The following is a 22,513-nucleotide window of genomic DNA, read 5'->3' as shown; positions in this document are numbered from 1 at the left end:
GCATCTAAACAAGTCAATATGTTTTTTGCTTCTTGATTTAAGAGTTTTGAGATATTTGGACTAGAAACAAGACCAAAAATCTAAATAATAGATGCATTTTTTGTTGTGTATTGGGCATTTTTAAATTACTTGAGAAGCAAAATTATTTGGGGAAAAATGCATGAAAATGGAGCGAGTTTGTGCTTATAATAAAGCAAAAAAAGGGGCAGCAGGATGGCGCAGAGAGTAGCACAATCACCTCACAGCAAGAAGGTCACTGGTTCGAGTCCCGGCTGGGTCAGCTGGCATTTCTGTGTGGAGTTTGCATGTTCTCCCAGCGTTCATGTGGGATTCCTCCAAGTGCTCCGGTTTCCATAAAAACATGCAGCATAGGTCAATTGGGTAAGCTAAATTGCTAATAGTGTATGACTGTGTATGGGTGTTTGCCAGTGTTGGGTTGCAGCTGGAAGACCATCCGCCATGTAACACACACACTCATACACGACGGCCAACTTACTTGATCAATCCACCTATAGTGCATGTGTTTGGACTGTGGGGGAAACCGAAGCACCCAGAGGAAACTCACGCAAATGCAGGGAGAACATGCAAACTCCACACAGAAATGCCAACTGACCCAGTCTGGACTCAAACCAGCGACCTTCTCAGAAAAATGAGTTCAAATAGTCACCAAAAATTTTCCCATACTGGTTTGCGGCTGGAAGGAAATCCGCTGCATAAAACATATGCCAGAATGATTGGCGATTCATTCCGCTGTGGTGACTCCTGATATAGAGACCAAGCTGAAGGAATATAAGTAAATGAATGAATGAGTCACAAAATATACTGTATTTTAAAATTACTTGAGAAGCAAAATTATTTGGAGAAAAATGCATGAAAATGGAGCGAGTTTGTGCTTATGATAAAGCAAAAAAAGGGGCAGCAGGATGGCGCAGAGAGTAGCACAATCACCTCACAGCAAGAAGGTCACTGGTTCGAGTCCCGGCTGGGTCAGCTGGCATTTCTGTGTGGAATTTGCATGTTCTCCCTGCGTTCATGTGGGATTCCTCCAAGTGCTCCGGTTTCCATAAACATGCAACATAGGTCAATTGGGTAAGCTAAATTGCTAATAGTGTATGAGTGTAAATGAGTGTCTATGGGTGTTTTCCAGTAATGGGTTGCAGCTGGAAGAGCATCCACCGTGTAACACTCATGCACTACGGCCAACTTACTTGATCAATCCACCTATAGCGCATGTGTTTGGACTGTGGGGGAAACCGGAGCACCCAGAGGAAACCCACATGAGGAGAACATGCAAACTCCACACAGAAATGCCAACTGACCCAGTCTGGACTCAAACCAGCGACCTTCTCAGAAAAATGAGTTCAAATAGTCACCAAAAATTTTCCCATACTGGTTTGCGGCTGGAAGGAAATCCGCTGCATAAAACATATGCCAGAATGATTGGCGATTCATTCCGCTGTGGTGACTCCTGATATAGAGACCAAGCTGAAGGAATATAAGTAAATGATTGAATGAGTCACAAAATGTACTGTATTTTGAAATTACTTGAGAAGCAAAATTATTTGGAGAAAAATGCATAAAAATGGAGCGAGTTTGTGCTTATAATAAAGCAAAAAAAGGGGCAGCAGGATGGCGCAGTGAGTAGCACAATCACCTCACAGCAAGAAGGTCACTGGTTCGAGTCCCGGCTGGGTCAGCTGGCATTTCTGTGTGGAGTTTGCATGTTCTCCCTGCGTTCATGTGGGATTCCTCCGTGTGCTCCGGTTTCCATAAACATGAAGCATAGGTCAATTGGGTAAGCTAAATTGCTAATAGTGTATGACTGTGTATGGGTGTTTGCCAGTAATGGGTTGCAGCTGGAAGAGCATCCACCGTGTAACACTCATGCACTACGGCCAACTTACTTGATCAATCCACCTATAGCGCATGTGTTTGGACTGTGGGGGAAACCGGAGCACCCAGAGGAAACCCACATGAGGAGAACATGCAAACTCCACACAGAAATGCCAACTGACCCAGTCTGGACTCAAACCAGCGACCTTCTCAGAAAAATGAGTTCAAATAGTCACCAAAAATTTTCCCATACTGGTTTGCGGCTGGAAGGAAATCCGCTGCATAAAACATATGCCAGAATGATTGGCGATTCATTCCGCTGTGGTGACTCCTGATATAGAGACCAAGCTGAAGGAATATAAGTAAATGAATGAATGAGTCACAAAATATACTGTATTTTAAAAAATACAAGCACAAAACACAGGCGGATGCAGTGGAGAAAAGCACACAAACGTGACACAAATCAGTCAGTGGAGATTAATGCAGAATAAGAAATTTATTTCATAACAGTTACAAAGAACAAAATATTTAAAAGCATTTTTATCTTACATAAGCTGTACAGAGATGGCGTGTGTCTGAGTCTAAATGATTCCGCAATAGACGCTAGAAGTATTAAATAGAAAACTGGAAAACAAACAATGAAAGTCGATGGAAAAATATGAAGTAATCCTTTCATCTACTGTACAAAAACAAACGGAAAGAAGATCTTGAAGCTGGAGTCCACTCTACTGTACCCTGATGCGTCGTTTAGGCCTCTTGCGCATTTAGCAAATATTTTACAACAAATAAAATAAAATAAAAAGGTCAGATGGCCTCGCCACCTCTAAAGTCTTGGCCTCTTTGGTTCCACAATTCGGTATAATACATTTGAACAGATTTCAGCTGCTTCTATAAAAATAACTTCTTCTTCTTCTTTATTTAATTCAATGGCAGGTTTATCTTCTTTACTAATAATGCAACTTCAGTGCAAACATTGTAACAACCGTCCGCTCTGAGAAGGAAGCGAAAGTTTACATTTCAAGTATTGAAAACAGTTCATAACTAGTAGCTACACTGTAAAAAATATCTGCTGATGAGCAGTTTCTGTATTTTGTGACTGACTTTTTGTTTGTTTACGTTTGTGAATTGCATTATGGGACGTTGATCTCTGCTCTGTCCACTTTTAATGTTGAAAATTCAACTCAACACTTTAACAAAGTGACATATGGACATCAGACTGCATGATTTTAGCCCCCATTTTGACTGGTTTTGAGGAATCGCTGACAAACGCCGGAAATCACAGGCAAATCAGTGCTCGTTCACGTGTGTAACAACAGTATGAACTATCATTGACGGCAACTGAGAAAATCGCAGATGAGTCACCAACACCCGTCAGATAACTGGCATGCTAAACATCTGGATTCATGTTGTGTGAAATGTGATTCGATTGAAAATAACATTGGCGATTACCCACAGCCAATGAGAGAGCAGCATCCACTAGTGTGGGTATCTGCAGGCCAACAGGACCCAAGAAATGGAGGAAAATCTAGTTGGGTCAAATATAATCAAACCGCACATTTGGGTTAAAAAAATATATAATTTAAATTAAATTTTCAAAAATCAGCCCAGCGATGGGTTTGTCCATATTTGAAGCAAAAGATGCAAAGAAAATCGGCACACTGCCACTTTAGCTCTCAAAAAATCTTTAATGTGGTGATGAAGACCTGATGAAGACCCTTCTGGTTGAAACGTTGTCACATTGAAGATTTTTTGAGAGCTAAAATGGGAGTGTGTCGATTTTCTGTGCATCTTTTGCTACAAATGTTTGTTTTTCGATCGAGCACCTGCCTTCAAGATTTTCTAGATGTGCGCACATTTCTGGTTTTTGTCTATATCTGACCCAGCACTGAGTTAGAACAACCCAGCTTTTTTTGTGTGTGTGTTTGGATGTCAGTAGTTGGGTTAAACTATTTAAATTTGGTAGGAACACCCATGTCTGTTTGACGTGTCGGCTGAGCAATACCACAAAGGGTCGAACGAGAAAAAGGTGGAGGAGAAACTATTCCTTTCCAAGCCAGGCGACCAAAATAAGTATATTTAAATACAGTGCTCAGCATAATTGAGCACATCCCGTTTGGAAAATGAATATGTTTTTGCATTTCTCAGTGAATATAGTCAGTGTATTTTGATGTGTTTAAACAAAACAGATTTATTTAACTGATGTATTTATTAAAATAATATTTTGGTCACCAAATATATTTAAAAATTGAAAGATAATACAATTAAATTCAAGCTAAATATTGCAAAAAAACTACAACCTACTAAATTCCAACTTTTTTATTTTTTATTTTGCTTCTCTTGATTTTTCCTCTTTTTCAAATTTGTATTTAAATTTTTTTTTTATAGCATATACATTTGGGTGTACGAGTTTTTGGGCCGTTATTGTGAGTTATTTTGTTAGATAAGTTCCAGATTTTGCTTCAGTACTGACTAATATAATGTATATGCACAAATATATAATTGTAGAACTTCCTATTACATATATGAGCAATATCACACGATTAGCAGTGTGATATGGCTGTATATCGGCACTAAGGGGAGGCGTGCATTAGTTAGTGCCCCCACCAGTGCTGATATACAGCTACAAGTGTGTTATTGCGTTTATACAACAGTTTGACGGCATAATTCCAGTTACTATGACCATTTATGTGAAGCTGCTTTGACACAATCTACATTGTAAAAGCGCTATACAAATAAAGCTGAATTGAACTGAATTGAATTGAACAATTGTGTATATAAAAACAAAATCCAACATGGAGAGTCTCAAAAACGCTTTTGTATGTGGAACTACTTTCTTCCGTGTTTGATTCAAATCATACAGTTAAACAGCTGAGCGAGCATCTTTAAGCTTTAGATCTGTAGTGTCTGCTTATTGCTGGCTGTATGTGGGTGGAGTAATACACAAAGAGTAAAGAGGCTGTACGGGTGCTGATATTAGTTAAATGTATCATGGCTATCAGCCAATCAGATTGGAGAACCAGACACTGATGTATAAATGAATTTAAAAGTGACACTTGTGAGGGGTGTACTCATTTATGCTGAGCACTGTGCTTCATGACCTCGCGTTGCTTCCATGTAACGTCTCGTGTTTGTTTGGTTGTGAGATGTAGTCCGTGGACCAAGACAAAGTTGTCAGCGATTCTTCCTAATGTAAAGTCACTCAGTGTGAAACCCCATGTCGCAGATCCATCTTGCAGTGTAAACACAACAGCGATGAAACGCTTGCCCAGATTGTCATGCAGTGAAAACATCTGTGACGCCGCTACTTTGAATATCATGCAGTCTGAACTCGTTTGAAATAACAGAAGAAATAATATCTCAAGTATCTAAAATAACAGAAAATGTGCTGTCAGTTTATTACAAGGTGTTTGTAGCATAATATACAAACACCAACCCAGACAATTTAGCCCTTTAAACTATTAATAATGTCAATAAAAGTCGATCTTTTCAAGCTTTTGGAAGACAGATCAAGCTTCCATAATGCAATTCAAATGCATAAATAAACAGGGAATAAAAACAAAATACAAACTGCTGATTTCCATCTATTTTTGACACTATAGTGTGGGTCATCCGGTGTAGGTCACTACTATACATTGCATAGCTTGTGCGGCACTTATTTCAGAAGAATCGTGAACGAGGTGCGCCACTCGAAGGCATTTAAAGTCTGCAAGTGCTTTATATTGTGCATTTAGGATATTTTTTTTCTTTTTCTTGTTTTTTTTTTGCAAGTGCTATGCTGCACCATGACGCGAGCGAACATTATGGCAACTCATGAGATCGCTGGTTCGCTCATGTGTTTTTCAAGGGCACTGGTAGCTGCACACGTGTCTTCGGCTTGTTGCATGAATAATCAGGCTCTCGAGACAGAAAAAAAGACACATATGCATGATTGATGAAGGTCTGTCGAGAAACCCGAACGTTTTGTTCTTTGCAGATTAAGTTGAAGATGCTCTCGGATGGATTGGTTGTCACTCAGTGCACTGCAAGAAATGATTCCGACTTTGTGCGTTTGTGTTGTTTTGCATTGCAAATACACTGCGAAAAATGCTTTTCTTAGAGTTTTTGTCTTGTTTCTAGTCCAAATATGTCTAATATCCTAAATCAAGAAGCTTTTTCTAGACAGGCAAAAATGTATTGTGTTGCTTTCAGGAATAATGAGTCAAATTAAAGTGAGTTTTCCTTAAAGCAAGCTGAACAATCTGCCAATGAGGCAAGCAAAATAATAGTATGTCAAAAAGTGTGAATTAAATTACTTTGCTTACCCCGTTGGCAGATTATTTTGCTTGTTTTAAGGAAAAACTCACTTATCTTTGGCGTATTATTTCTTAAAACGAGACTATATGTTTTGCTTGTCTTGAAAATGCTTCTTGATTTAGGAATTTTTATATATTCGGACTAGAAACAAGACAAAAAGTATAAGTAAAGCATTTTTACAGTGTGTTGAGGATTTTTAGATTACTTGAGATGTAAAATGCATGGAAATGGAGCGATATTGTGCATAAAACAAGACAAAAAATCAGCCTTAGGTGTCAAATAAACAATGAATTCCCTTTAAATTATGTTTAAAAAAATTCTGACCTCATTGGTGGATTTTTTTTTTGTCTTGTTTTAATCAAACTCATTAAAGTGAAGACTTTTTAAAGGGACAGTACACCATACCTGCCAACATTTGTCTTTAAATATCTGGGAGTAGGGGCTGTTTGAGGTGGTGTTTGGGGGTGAGGAGTTTGAAAAACACTGTTGAGAACCGGTAACTGTACTGTGGTGTTAGTTACTGTACTATGGAGCAGGTTTCGGGCGGCCGCTGCGATCGGATACTATACCAAAGTTGGGACTCGATGGTGTTATAGACTGCACCAAAAAGCTGAGGACCGGGGCTGGTTGTAAAATTACAGGATTTTTCCGGGAGAAATAACAAAATGGGAGGGTGGCGGGAGATGGGCCTGAAATACAGGAGACTCCCGGGAAAAACACGAGTGTTGGCAGGTATGCAGTACACATCAAAACAAAACAAAAATATTATTATTCACATTAAACTAGTTTAAGGATTTATTTTCTGCCATTGAACAGTAAAGAAGATATTTAGAAAAATGTTGGAGACACTGCACACTGCAAAATATAGAAAAGTGTTTTTTTTTGTCTTGTTTGTAGTCGAAAAGTTAAATATTCTTGAATGTTTTTTTGACAGATATATATATATATTTCTGTTTTTCTGTTTTCTTTTTTTAGAAATAATACTTTTATAAATTAAGTTTTTCCTTTAAACAGGCTGAATAATCTTTAAAATTTCAGTAAATTTATCTGATCTTAAACTGAAAAAAGTATTATTTCATTAAATCTATTGACAGATTAATTTGTTTTAAAGAAAAAGTCACTTCTTTCATTTAATCATTAAATCATTCATTTTCTCTCGGCTTAGTCCCTCCACCACAGTGGAATGAACCGCCAACTTTTCCAGCATATGTTTTACACACTGGATGCCCTTCTAGCTGCAACCCAGTACTGGGAAACACCCATACACACTCAAACACACACACTCATACACTAAAGGCATTTTAGTTAATCAATTCCTATAGTGCATGTGGTTGGACCGTACAGGAAACGGAGTACCCGAAGGAAACCCACACAGGGAGAGCATGCAAACTCCACACAAAAACGCCAACTGACCCAGCTGGGACTCGAACCAGTGACCTTCTTGCTGTGAGGTGTTTGTGGTACCCACTGCGCCACCCTTAATTCATTCGTTCATTAAACTTCCTTTGGCTTAGTCCCTTTATTCGTCAGAGGTCGCCACAACAGAATGAACCACCAACTATTCCAGCATATGTTTTACACAGCGGATGCCCTTCCAGCTGCAACCCAGTATTGGGAAACACCCATACACAATCATACACTTCGGCTAATTCCCCTATAGCGCATGTGTTTGGACTGTGGGGGAAACCAGAGCACCTGAAGAAAACCCAGAGCAACACGGGGAGAACATGCAAACTCCACACAGAAAACTGACCCAGCCGAGACTCGAACGTGAAACCTTTTTGCTGTGAGGCCACAGTGCTAACCACTGTGTCGCGAAGTCACTTAATTTTGACTTATTATTTAGTTTTTTACTCGTCTAGAAAATGCTTCTTGATTTAAGAATTGTTAGTCTGTAAAACAAGACAAAAAGTAAGAAAAGCAGTGTGTTTATTTTTCCTACTATGGAAGTCAATAGTTACCAATTTCCAACATTATTCAAAATATCTTATTTTGTGATTAAAAAAGTAAAGAAACCACTTGAAGGTGAGTAAACTGAGTAAATGTTCATTTCTGAGTGAACTATCCCTTTAAAACACAGGTCTCAAACACAATTCCTGGAGGGCCGCAGCTCTGCACAGTTTTGCTCCAACGCAGCAGATCAACTAATCAAGGTGTTCATGAGTAGTCTGGACCACCTTGATTAGTTGATCAGCTGTGTTTGATTATGATTGGAGCAAAACTGTGCAGAGCTGCGGCCCTCCAGGAATCCAGTTTAAGACCTATGTTTTAAAATCTTGCAATGGAAAAACAACCAAAGACACTGAGGCAGACGCTCATTTTTCGCAATGTTTCGGGAAGTGCTGACGTTGTTTTTTTTTTAGAAGATGGTCAGTGCTTTTTGATTCAGTTCTGGATGTGAATGTTGATTGCGTTCAGTTTTTACTGTTATTCCACGAGAAGATCCAAACTAAAGGTGGATAAAAGACGTTCCCGTCATGTAAAGTGAAAGATGACGGTGTAGTACAAACCTGTAAAACAGAAGTCTAAGTCCCTCAATGATGATTAAAGAACATAAATATATGTACAAAGATGTGTGGAGGAGTTGAGGTGTGTATGTGTGTGTGAGAACGGATGAAGATGCGGTCACTGATACGGTTTACTGGCAAAATACAGTCATTTCATAAATAATATTATGACCTATTCCAGTACAGATCTGTTAACAATGTAAAATCAAGATGCATGATGGTTTTTAATTAGAGCCAAATTAAGTGAGGATTACTTAATAAATAGAACAGAAGGATCAGAAAACATATACTTAATTTTAAAGTGAAAGATCTTTTTCTAATTCTCAGTGATAATACCCTTGGTGTTCATTTTACAGATTTTATACATTTTGAAATTTGACTTTTTAAATAACTTAAATGTGTTTGTAAATAGATAAAAATGCAAAGTTCACTGCAAAAAAATGATCAATATGTTAAAAATAAAAATAAGTAAAATTGAGGGTTTTTATTCTGAACTGTCTGATATATATATATATATATATATATATATATATATATATATATATATATATATATATAAAACAGTTCATCGCCAGAAAACAATGCATATCTGCTTCTCAAGTGTTTAGATCAGGGGTGTCCAAACTCTGTCCTGGAGAGCCGGTGTCCTGCAGAGTTTAGCTCTAACCATAATCAAACACACCTGAACCAGATAATCAAGCTCTTACTAGATATACTAGAAACGTCCTGGCAGGTGTGTTGAAGCAAGTTGAAGCTAAACTCCACAGGACACCGGCCCTCCAGGACCGAGTTTAGACATCCCTGATTTAAATATTTAGATAGACTATATAAATATATATATATATAAAACAAGAAAATGCAAGATAGAAATCCAAATGAAGTGAATTTGTGAAGATACTTTGATTAAAATATCTCCCAATGGGCTCAGATTTTTTTTTTAACCCCACTGATTGTTTGTTCTTACTTTAAGCGCTTAACATTGATGCTTTTTTGCAGATAAGAAATAACTTGTCATTTTCCTTATATGAAGGTTGATAAATGTATCTTACTTTCACACCTAGACTTTGTTTCGGAACCTGGCACATTTCCCCAGTTAGCGCGGTTCGTTTGGCATTTGTGAATCCAGCAATTGATCCACGGCAAAACAATCGGTCCGAGATCGCCAGAATAGGGTGGTCTCGGCTCGATTGAAACAAACTCTTGGAGCTGATCAATTGTAGTGAGAAAGCAATACGATCTGAGCCAGGCTAAATCACAGAGTATTATAGGCATGTAATAGGCATAAATACGGCTATATGAAGAGAGAATGATGAGTAGGGTGTCATCATTCCTACCGGTAAACGTGCGTTTCATGTCAAATACAAAAGTAAACACATGTGAACTTTAAACCAGAGCTGTTTATCTGTTAGAAATATTGACTGAACAGCAGTCTTGGTTTATCTGTTATTTCTCTATATAATATAAAGCCTATATTGTATAAGCCAACAGCTCTGTATGAGAAAATGTCTTACCTCTGATTTATATCTGGTGATCATGTCTGTGGGTGTCACCACTCAAAATTAAAGCACCGGTTTTCACTTATGTCTTATTGCTCATAGTCATAAATAAAAATAAGGACGGATGACAGCTGAGCAAATAAACCCTGAAACTCTGACCAATGTAAGGGGAGTTTACTCGCACGTGACTTGTTTTAGTGACTTGTTTTAGCTGTGTGAACATTTTAACAATTTAAATCCCTGTTTCGAAACAAAAGAATCGATCCACAGGTGTGAACACACCCTCAATTCATCAAATCTTCACAATAATACTAAACAGGAGAATCAGTTTTGCAGTGAACATCCTGAAAACATGCTCAAAAATACTTAAAATACTTTCTACTGGGCTTCGACAAAATTAGTTCATTTAAAACTGAAAACGAAATTATTTTTCAGAACCCATCAGCGTGAATTTGTTCTTGTTAAGAGTAACTTATATATAAAAATGTACTTGTTAAACAGAAATGTCTCTTGAATTAAGAGAGATTAAATATCTGTACTGGAAAAGGCGATAATGTTTTTGTAATCTGACCACGGAGAGGTTCTTGAATGATATGGACAGCCCAATCTCACAGGTAAACGTGACTATTTTACGTATCGTCAGAAAAGTAGCTAATCCATACAATTTCATTCAGTTTCATATGAAAATGTAAGATTTTATAAAAAGTAGGCGTGGCCATAAACTCCACCCCTAACCTCTCATTGGGGGATGAGCAGATCATACTAAAACACACAAATACGATCATATAGATGAATATGAATTAGCCACTAAATAAAAAAGTTACGAATTGCCAGTGAGATTGCACTGATGTTAAGTGACCGCATCTTATATTTAAGTCATAAATATTACCACACTGTAATAATCAGTTAGTTACTTTACTTAAAATATAAGTGAGTAAACTCATGGCCTTAAGAGCAACAATCTCTGTTGGTTTCTAACTCTTAAGTTAAAGACATGAACTAGGTTTGATTTGATATTGTACAGGCTTTCAAAGTTTTATTCTTTGTATTTTTTTCAAACTTGATTTTGTCTATGACCTTTTTCTTGTGGTTTTTAGTTTTTATGAAGCACATTGGTCGACTTTAGACTTTTTTTTAGTGACGGGTTGTCATTAACTATGTTTACATGGACATCAGTGATCTAATGATTTGCCTTAATCTGATTAAGACGATAATATGATTAAGGTGTTTACATGAGCTGCTATTTGATCCCGTTTTACATGTTATAGCACATCATTCGTTTAATGATTAACGAGTTTTGTGTAATTTTGGGTGTTTCATTTTTAATTTGTCGACTTTAACTGCAGTTCGGCGCTTTCACTTTCATTCAGGAACATTTCATTCATGCCCCCGTGACAAACTCTGTGGTGTTGGATGCGAGTAGAAGTAAGGACTGGTGGAAGAGTGTTGCTTTAATGGAATTTGATTCCTGCAAAAACAAAAACCTCCGCATTTCGTGATTCAGGTGTCTGTGGTCCTTTACTGACTTGGTAGGTGCAGAGAATAGTGTCAAATAGTCATGTGTGTATAGACTATTTGCAAAATGGGGTCAAAAGTCCTACACGATGGTAATAGTTTGACTGCAATGTTTACATGTCTGTACTGCACTTCAATATTGGCACTAAATTCAGCATACTCAATTAATTAAATTCTGTTTAGTTCCATTATGACGTTAGTCGGATTAAGGGCATCAAAAATATGTTTCTCTTAATCAGAGTATTGTCTTAATCAGATTATTGGTGTCCATGTAAACGTACTCATTGTCATTGTCAAAAAGTCGGTAAACCCATTGACTTAACTTTCATAATTACACACATAGTTTGTTCACTTATTAATTATAAGCCAGCAAGTTTACTCTCTTTTAAGTAAAATCAACTGATTGCTTATTACAGTGTCTTCTGAAATAGTTGGGGCGAGAGTTGAGGTGATTAAAATGCAGATTTCTACATCTACACTGTAAAAAGGAATTAGTTACCTAATTAAAAAAGTGAGTAAACCCATTGCCTTAAAGCCAACAAGTTGATTTGACACATTTATTGATTTTACAACCCTTTGACTTAACTTTTAAAGTATGCACATAGTTTGTTTACCTAATTATAAGGCCAATGAGTTTACTCTCTTATTCTTAAGTTAAGTAATTGCTTTTTACAATGAATTATGGTATTATTTTAATAGCTTTCGGGATATTCCACATTTCCTCAAGCGCATCCGCACTCCTCCACGATCATATTCGGCACGTCGCGCTTCACAATGTTATATTCGTCATCGAAATACAGCATAGACATGGTGCTGAGTTTAGTAGGGATGCAGCAGGAGTTCATGGATCCCGGACTCATTCCTCGCATCCGGTACTGATTTACAACAGCAGTGTGAAAAGATGAAGCAGATCCGGGAACTCCAGCCATATACGCCGGACAATTCCCTTCGCAATAATTCCCGAAATACCCAGACGGCGCGATGATCCAGTCGTTCCAGCCAATGAGGCGAAAATCGATGTAAAACTGCTGTCGGCAGCACAGACTGTTGGATCCGTCGCACTCCAGACCTCGTTTGCGAATACGATGTTTGTTGTCCGCCACCCGCGCTTGAACCACAAGGAAAGGTCGATGGGATTCATCGGCGCTGTTCACTAATATTGGAACGACTCCCATTTTTTCGCAGCCTTCGCATCGAACGTCTAGATTTTGACGGCGGTCGCCTTGTGAGAAAACCATCTGTACGGCGTCCGTCAATGGGAACGTATGCCAGCCGCTGCGTTTAAGATCCACACGTTTCTCCACCAAATTCCACTTGCTGCCAACGCCAGGCTCCTGCGAGTACACTTTGACCGTGACTTTCCTCCGGGAGCCCTTCTCTAAAGCGCTGGGCAGGAGTTTGAAGTAGAGCCACAGGTTGGCTTGGGACACGTGCAGGTTTTGGTTTCCCTCATTGGAGATGATGAAGAATAAGCTGGTCTTGGAGGTCAGAGAATCGTCTGTGATTGAGAGAAAAGATCAATGATTAGAATTCAGAAAAAGCCCTTAACCCATTTAAAAACCTGTAATTAACCAGATTTATTATTAACCAGAAAATAATCAGGACACAACCTGAACATAACCAGAAAATAATGTGTACATTGTCAGAACATAACCTGAACATAATCAGAACATAACTAGAACATAATCTCAACATAACCACATATTAACCAGAAAATAATGTGTACATTATCAGAACATAACCTGAACATAATCAGAACATAACTAGAACATAACCAGAACATAATCTGAACATAACCACACATTAACCAGAAAATGGTCAGAACAAACCTGAACATCATCCAAACATAACATGAACATAATCAGAACATAACTAGAAAATAATCTCAACACAACCACATATTAACCAGAAAATAGTCAGAACATGACTCGAACATAACCAGAACATTACCTGAACATAACTAGAACATAATCTAAACATACACACAAATTAATCAAAGATAGTCAGAACATAACCAGAACACAACCTGAACATAACAAGAAAATAACCATAACATTATCAGAACATAATCTGAACTTAACCAGAACATAACCTGAACATAATCTCAACATAACCAGAACATAACCTGAACGTAATCTCAACCTAACCAGAACATAATCTGAACATAACTAGAACATAATCTGAACATAAACACAAATTAACCAAAAATAGTCAGAACATAACCTGAACATAACCACAACATAACCTGAACATAAATAGAACATACTCTGTACATAAACAAAAAATAACTAAAAATAGTCAGAACATAACCTGAACATAGTCAGAAAATAACCTGAACATTATCAGAACATAACTTGAGCATAATAAAACACAATCCAAACATAACCTGAGCATAATCAGAGCATAATCAGAGCATAACTACAACATAACCTGAACATAACCAGAAAATTGTCAGAACATAATGAGAACATAAGTATAACATAACCCGAACATAACCAGAGCATAACTAGAACATAATCTGAACATAACCACACATTAACCAGAAAATGGTCAGAACATAACCTGAACATCATCCAAACATAACATGAACATAATCAGAACATAACTAGAAAATAATCTCAACACAACCACATATTAACCAGAAAATAGTCAGAACATGACTCGAACATAACCAGAACATTACCTGAACATAACTAGAACATAATCTGAACATACACACAAATTAATCAAAGATAGTCAGAACATAACCAGAACACAACCTGAACATAACAAGAAAATAACCATAACATTATCAGAACATAATCTGAACTTAACCAGAACATAACCTGAACATAATCTCAACATAACCAGAACATAGCCTGAACGTAATCTCAACCTAACCAGAACATAATCTGAACATAACTAGAACATAATCTGAACATAAACACAAATTAACCAAAAACAATCAGAACATAACCTGAACATAAACACAAATTAACCAAAAATAGTCAGAATGTAACCTGAACATAACCAGAACATAACCTGAACATAACTAGAACATAATCTGAACATAAACACAAATTAACCAAAAAGAGTCAGAACGTAACCTGAACATAACCAGAACGTAACCTGAACATAACTAGAACATAATCTGAACATATACACAAAATAATCAAAAATAGTCAGAACATAACCTGAACATAAATAGAACATACTCTGTACATAAACAAAAAATAACTAAAAATAGTCAGAACATAAACTGAACATAGTCAGAAAATAACCTGAACATTATTAGAACATAACTTGAGCATAATAAAACACAATCCAAACATAACCTGAGCATAATCAGAGCATAACTACAACATAACCAGAACATAACCAGAAAATTGTCAGAACATAATGAGAACATAAGTATAACATTACCCGAACATAACCAGAGCATAACTAGAACATAATCTGAACATAAACACAAATTAACCAGAAAATAGTCAGAACATAATCAGAACATGACTAGAACATAACCAGAAAATAACCAGAACATTATTAGAACATAACCTGAAGATAATCAGAACTTGACCAGATCATGACCTGAACATAACCAGGCAGAACATAATCTGAAAATGAACACAAATTACCCAGAAAATAGTCTGAACATAACTACAACATAATCTAAGCATAAACACAAATTAACCAAAACATAATCAGAACATAACCAGAACATAACCTGAACATTATCAAAACATAACCTAAACATGTTAGAAAATAATACAAACATGACCTGCCCTGGAACAGATTAGCCATTCACCATAAGATACAATGACAACAAAGAACAGCTAAAGCTGAACTGCCTTCCTGGAACCCAAAATCTTATCTCTAAACTAAAACTTAAGTCAGGGTCTGGTGGACGGCTGAACCTGCTGAACTCCTAGAGCCTATAGGAGAAAGACTGCACACATTAACATTCAGAGAGGGCCGTGGATCTCTAACGCCTCCTGAATGGACACACAATCTGGACCTCTTACACTTCAAGACTATAAACTCTGTTTGTCCTCATCAGATTCTTAGTGCGCTTCATTTGAGTATTATTAAAACATGTAAACATTCATTGAAATAGTCACACAATTATCATAAAAATGCCAATTATAAACATGTGTTTTCTCCTAGAACTGTAAATACTGTAGATCACTTTATGTTATTATAATTTCTTCATATTTTAGAGTAAAATATTATTTTAACTGTCATAAACAACTGATTTGTGGATAAAACAAATAATGCCATGAGAAATTTCTGGTTATAATGCTGTTATTATTATTATTTTCACATTACAGTATTAAGAATGGGAGAAATATGCTTTGTTATCATACAAAATTCACTACTAAAATAAACACTACAGCTCATTTAAATTTACATTTAGAAAAATCACTACTAATATATGCAGAATACTAATACAAAAATAATATTATAATAGTACTACATAAAAAATGACTAATGCTATTATATACTCACATTGCAGCAATGGAAATTTTGAAAAAATAAAATTGTGTCATAAGAATAATGCAAAGGGCTGTATATATATATAGTTGAAGTCAGAATTATTAGCCCCGTTTTGATTTTTTTCTTCTTTTTTAAATATTTCCCAAATGAAGTTTGACAGAGCAAGGAAATTTTCACAGTATGTCAGATGATATTTTTTCTTCTAGGAAAAGTCTTATTTGTTTTATTTTGGCTAGAATAAAAGCAGTTTTGAATTTTTAAAAAAGTATTTTTGGGACAAAATTATTAGCCCCTTTAAGCTAGTTTTTTTTCCGAGAGTCTGCAGAACAAACCATCGTTATACAATAACTTGGCTAATTACCCTAACCTGCCTAGTTCACCTTATTAACCTAGTTAAGCCTTTAAATGTCACTTTAAGCTGTATAGAAGTGTCTTGAAAAATATCCAGTCTAATATTATTTACTGTCATTATGACAAAGATAAAATAAATCAGTTATTAGAAATTGTTTTTTGAAACTTTTATGCTTAGAAATGTACTGAAACAATCTGCCCTCCATTAAACAGAAATTGGGGAAAAAAATAAACAGCAGCGCTAATAATTCAGGGGGGCTAATAATTCTGACTTCAACTGTATATATATATATATATATATATATACACACACACACAGTTGAAGTCAGAATTATTAGCCCCCTTTTGAATTTTTATTTTTTTATTTTTCCCAAATGATGTTTAACAGATTAAGGAAATGTTCACAGTATGTCTGATAATATTTTTTCTTCTGGAGAAAGTCTTATTTGTTTTATTTTGGCTAGAATAAAAGCAGTTCTTAAAAAAATTTTAAGCCATTTTAGGGACAAAATTATTCAACCCGGGCTCATTGTGGAAACGTAGCCCCGTGGACGTTTCTGGAGACTGCCAAATATGTCTCGAGTGGTACGTATTCAAGCAGTTTTTGTTTTTGCAAATCTGCGAGAGGCCGCTGTGCGCGCTTTTTCGCATCTCAGATCTTGGGAGCGCGCGCCGTTCGCAACCACGCTGTTCTCACGTACAAAAGCCACCGGTGGCCACTGTAGAGCGGTTAGCCGTCTGACTGACTGGCTGGCCCTCCACCTTCCCTAAACCCAAGCGACGCGTTTGTTGACCGCATTTTTCGGATCTTGCCCTGTTGCGAACTAGTTCGCTTTAATTTTTTTGGATTCTGTTTTTCATCTTACCTGATTTCTGGAACCGCTCTTCCCCGGACTCGATCCCGGTCGTCGCCGTGGCCAGCTCCTCCTCCCTCCAGGCCTCCGCTCCACCGACGTAACGCTACGAGCTAAGCGGACAAACTGGTTGAGGTGGGAAAGTCCTCCACACGTAGGCGAGTTGTCAGCTGGCGAGCGCGAAGAGGAGGAGCGGAGCGGCGTCACACCACCCCGCAGCGTTCGCTCGATTAAAAAAAACAAAACGCTGCCATACGTACCTCCAGCCACATAAATCTCGGTCTCCAGAAACATCCACGGTGCTACGTTTCCAGAATGAGCTTGGGTTGAAATTATTAGCCCATTTAAGATATATATATATATATATATATTTTTTTTTGATATTCTACAGAACAAACCATCATTATACAATAACTTGCGTAATTACCCTAACCTGCCTAGTTACCCTAATTAACCTAGTTAAGCCTTTAAATGTCACTTTAAGCTGTATGGAAGTGTCTGAAAAATATCTAATCAAATATTATTTCCTGTCATCATGACAAAGATAAAATAAATCAGTTATTAGAGATGAGTTATTAAAACTATTATGATTTAAAACACTTTACAATAAGCCTTCATTGGTTATTGTTAGTTTACTAGCATGAACTAATAATCAACACAATATATACAGCATTCATGAATCACTGTTCAACATTTACTAAAGCATTGTTAAAATCTGAACGCATGCTTGTTGACATTAGTTAATGCACTCTGGGTTATCATTAACAATAGCAACTGTATTTTCATTACAACAAACATGAACAAATGTTTTGATAAATGCATTGCTTATTGTTTGTTTTTGTTAATAAGTGTAATAAATAGTGCAACCTTATTGTAAAAGTGTTACCAAAATATGCATTACACCACAGGTTTCAAGATGGATTCCTGGAGGGCCGCAGCTCTGCACAGTTTTGCTCCATCCCTAATCAAACACAGCTGATCAACTATTTTTAAGACTACAAGAGACCATTACGCAGGTGTGAGTTGGAGCTGAATGCATGCAATTAGTCACTTTAAAAAAGTGTAAAGACATTGACTTTTTTGTAATTATGCGCATATTTAATTCACTTGATTTTAAGGTTACAGTTTTTACTCTTTTTTTTTTTTTTTTAAAGTAAAGTCAACTGATTACATTTCACTGTGTACAAATGCACAATATTAAACCCTGATATCATGTGTAGATAGCTGATATGTGTGTAAAGTGTGTGTTGTGGTGTCAGGGTGAAGCGTGACGCTGATGTGACAGTGGAGATCTGGGGTCTGATCCAGCACAGTCAGGGGTCTGGATGGAGATGACAGGACTCAGAGAGCGTATGAGAAAACAACACAACACAACACAACTCAACACCACAGAGACTTCCCAGAGAACCGCTGATCCACAGACAGAGACACAATGAGCTGCGTGACGTCAGAGGAAACACACAGACAGCAGACAGTGAGAAGCACACACACACACTTCCTCTGACAGTCACTGAAGCAGCACATTCACACACACTGCAGCCAAACACTACACAACTGAACCACTTCAACACAATCACACACACACTGCAGCCAAACACTACACAACTGAACCACTTCAACACAATCACACACACACACACTACAGCCAAACACTACACAACTGAACCACTTCAACACAATCACACACACACTGCAGCCAAACACTACACAACTGAACCACTTCAACACAATCACACACACACTGCAGCCAAACACTACACAACTGAACCACTTCAACACAATCACACACACACACACTACAGCCAAACACTACACAACTGAACCACTTCAACACAATCACACACACACTGCAGCCAAACACTACACAACTGAACCACTTCAACACAATCACACACACACTACAGCCAAACACTACACAACTGAACCACTTCAACACAATCACACACACACTGCAGCCAAACACTACACAACTGAACCACTACAACACAATCACACACACACTACAGCCAAACACTACACAACTGAACCACTTCAACACAATCACACACACACTGCAGCCAAACACTACACAACTGAACCACTTCAACACAATCACACACACACACACTACAGCCAAACACTACACAACTGAACCACTTCAACACAATCACACACACACTACAGCCAAACACTACACAACTGAACCACTTCAACACAATCAAACACACACTACAGCCAAACACTACACAACTGAACCACGTCAACACAATCACACACACACTACAGCCAAACACTACACAACTGAACCACGTCAACACAATCACACACACACTACAGCCAAACACTACACAACTGAACCACTTCAACACAATCACACACACACACTTCAGCCAAACACTACACAACTGAACCACTTCAACACAATCACACACACACTACAGCCAAACACTACACAACTGAACCACTTCAACACAATCACACACACACTACAGCCAAACACTACACAACTGAACCACTTCAACACAATCACACAATCACACACACACTACAGCCAAACACTACACAACTGAACCACTTCAACACAATCACACACACACACTTCAGCCAAACACTACACAACTGAACCACTTCAACACAATCACACACACACTACAGCCAAACACTACACAACTGAACCACTACAACACAATCACACACACACTACAGCCAAACACTACACAACTGAACCACTTCAACACAATCACACACACACTACACCCAAACACTACACAACTGAACCACTTCAACACAATCACACACACACTACAGCCAAACACTACACAACTGAACCACTTCAACACAATCACACACACACTACAGCCAAACACTACACAACTGAACCACGTCAACACAATCACACACACACTACAGCCAAACACTACACAACTGAACCACTTCATCACAATCACACACACACACTACACCCAAACACTACACAACTGAACCACTTCAACACAATCACACACACACACTACACCCAAACACTACACAACTGAACCACTTCAACACAATCACACACACACACTACAGCCAAACATTACACAACTGAACCACTTCAACACAATCACACACACACACTACACCCAAACACTACACAACTGAACCACTTCAACACAATCACACACACTACAGCCAAACACTACACAACTGAACCACTTCAACACAATCACACACACACACTACACCCAAACACTACACAACTGAACCACTTCAACACAATCACACACACACACTACAGCCAAACACTACACAACTGAACCACTTCAACACAATCACACACACACACTACAGCCAAACACTACACAACTGAACCACTTCAACACAATCACACACACACTACAGCCAAACACTACACAACTGAACCACTTCAACACAATCACACACACACTACACCCAAACACTACACAACTGAACCACTTCAACACAATCACACACACACACTACACCCAAACACTACACAACTGAACCACTTCAACACAATCACACACACACACTACAGCCAAACATTACACAACTGAACCACTTCAACACAATCACACACACACACTACACCCAAACACTACACAACTGAACCACTTCATCACAATCACACACTACACCCAAACACTACACAACTGAACCACTTCAACACAATCACACACACACACTACACCCAAACACTACACAACTGAACCACTTCAACACAATCACACACACACACTACAGCCAAACTTTACACAACTGAACCACTTCAACACAATCACACACACACTACACCCAAACACTACACAACTGAACCACTTCAACACAATCACACACACACTACAGCCAAACACTACACAACTGAACCACTTCAACACAATCACACACACACACTACAGCCAAACTTTACACAACTGAACCACTTCAACACAATCACACACACACTACACCCAAACACTACACAACTGAACCACTTCAACACAATCACACACACACTACAGCCAAACACTACACACCAGAACCACTTCAACACAATCACACACACACTGCAGCCAAACACTACACAACTGAACCACTTCAACACAATCACACACACACACTACACCCAAACACTACACAACTGAACCACTTCAACACAATCACACACACACTACACCCAAACACTACACAACTGAACCACTTCAACACAATCACACACACACACTACACCCAAACACTACACAACTGAACCACTTCAACACAATCACACACACACACTACAGCCAAACATTACACAACTGAACCACTTCAACACAATCACACACACACTACACCCAAACACTACACAACTGAACCACTTCAACACAATCACACACACACTACACCCAAACACTACACAACTGAACCACTTCAACACAATCACACACACACTACACCCAAACACTACACAACTGAACCACTTTAACACAATCACACACACACTACACCCAAACACTACACAACTGAACCACTTCAACACAATCACACACACACTACAGCCAAACATTACACAACTGAACCACTTCAACACAATCACACACACACACACACACTACAGCCAAACACTACACAACTGAACCACTTCAACACAATCACACACACACTACACCCAAACACTACACAACTGAACCACTTCAACACAATCACACACACACTACACCCAAACACTACACAACTGAACCACTTCAACACAATCACACACACACTACACCCAAACACTACACAACTGAACCACTTCAACACAATCACACACACACTACACCCAAACACTACACAACTGAACCACTTCAACACAATCACACACACACTACACCCAAACACTACACAACTGAACCACTTCAACACAATCACACACACACTACACCCAAACACTACACAACTGAACCACTTCAACACAATCTAGGGATGTCCTGTGAGAAGCTAGTTAGACTGGGGGTGTGTTGTGATGTCCTGATAGGGTTGTGTAGTTTATCGTTTGATCTCCGCTGTGTATATATACACACAGGGGATATTTATACATGCAGTATACATACTTTATTTTATTTTTATAATAACTCCGGTGACGTTTGTCTGTTTTCTCTCTCTCTTGGACTTTCCCACTGTACTGTCGTCAACATAAAATAAGAAATATGATCGCTCCGCTCCTCTATAATGCACTGGGAGGATTAATAAATCTCAGCCTTCAGGAGTTTGG

The 22,513-nt window shown here is 38.0% G+C and overlaps 2 protein-coding genes across 3 annotated transcripts in view; one reads left to right on the top strand and one right to left on the bottom strand.

The window, feature by feature from the left end:
- Nucleotides 1-22,513, top strand: part of tmem63bb (transmembrane protein 63Bb) — a 476,742-nt gene that overhangs the window by 314,875 nt on the left and 139,354 nt on the right. The gene's annotated exons all lie outside the window — the stretch shown is intronic.
- The window catches only part of LOC101887111 (inhibin beta B chain), a 26,329-nt gene continuing 13,441 nt past the window's right edge, over nt 9,626-22,513 (bottom strand). The window contains exon 2 of the mRNA XM_073917138.1: nt 9,626-13,142. Within this exon, the coding sequence (XP_073773239.1) occupies nt 12,367-13,142 (776 nt within the window). The 3' untranslated portion in view covers nt 9,626-12,366. The remainder of the gene's footprint in view (nt 13,143-22,513) is intronic.

This window comes from Danio rerio, chromosome 11, assembly GCF_049306965.1.
Source record: "Danio rerio strain Tuebingen ecotype United States chromosome 11, GRCz12tu, whole genome shotgun sequence".
Lineage (NCBI taxonomy): Eukaryota > Metazoa > Chordata > Actinopteri > Cypriniformes > Danionidae > Danio > Danio rerio.
The sequence above is the reverse complement of the archived record's forward strand: the minus strand, read 5'-3'. Positions and strand labels throughout refer to the sequence as shown.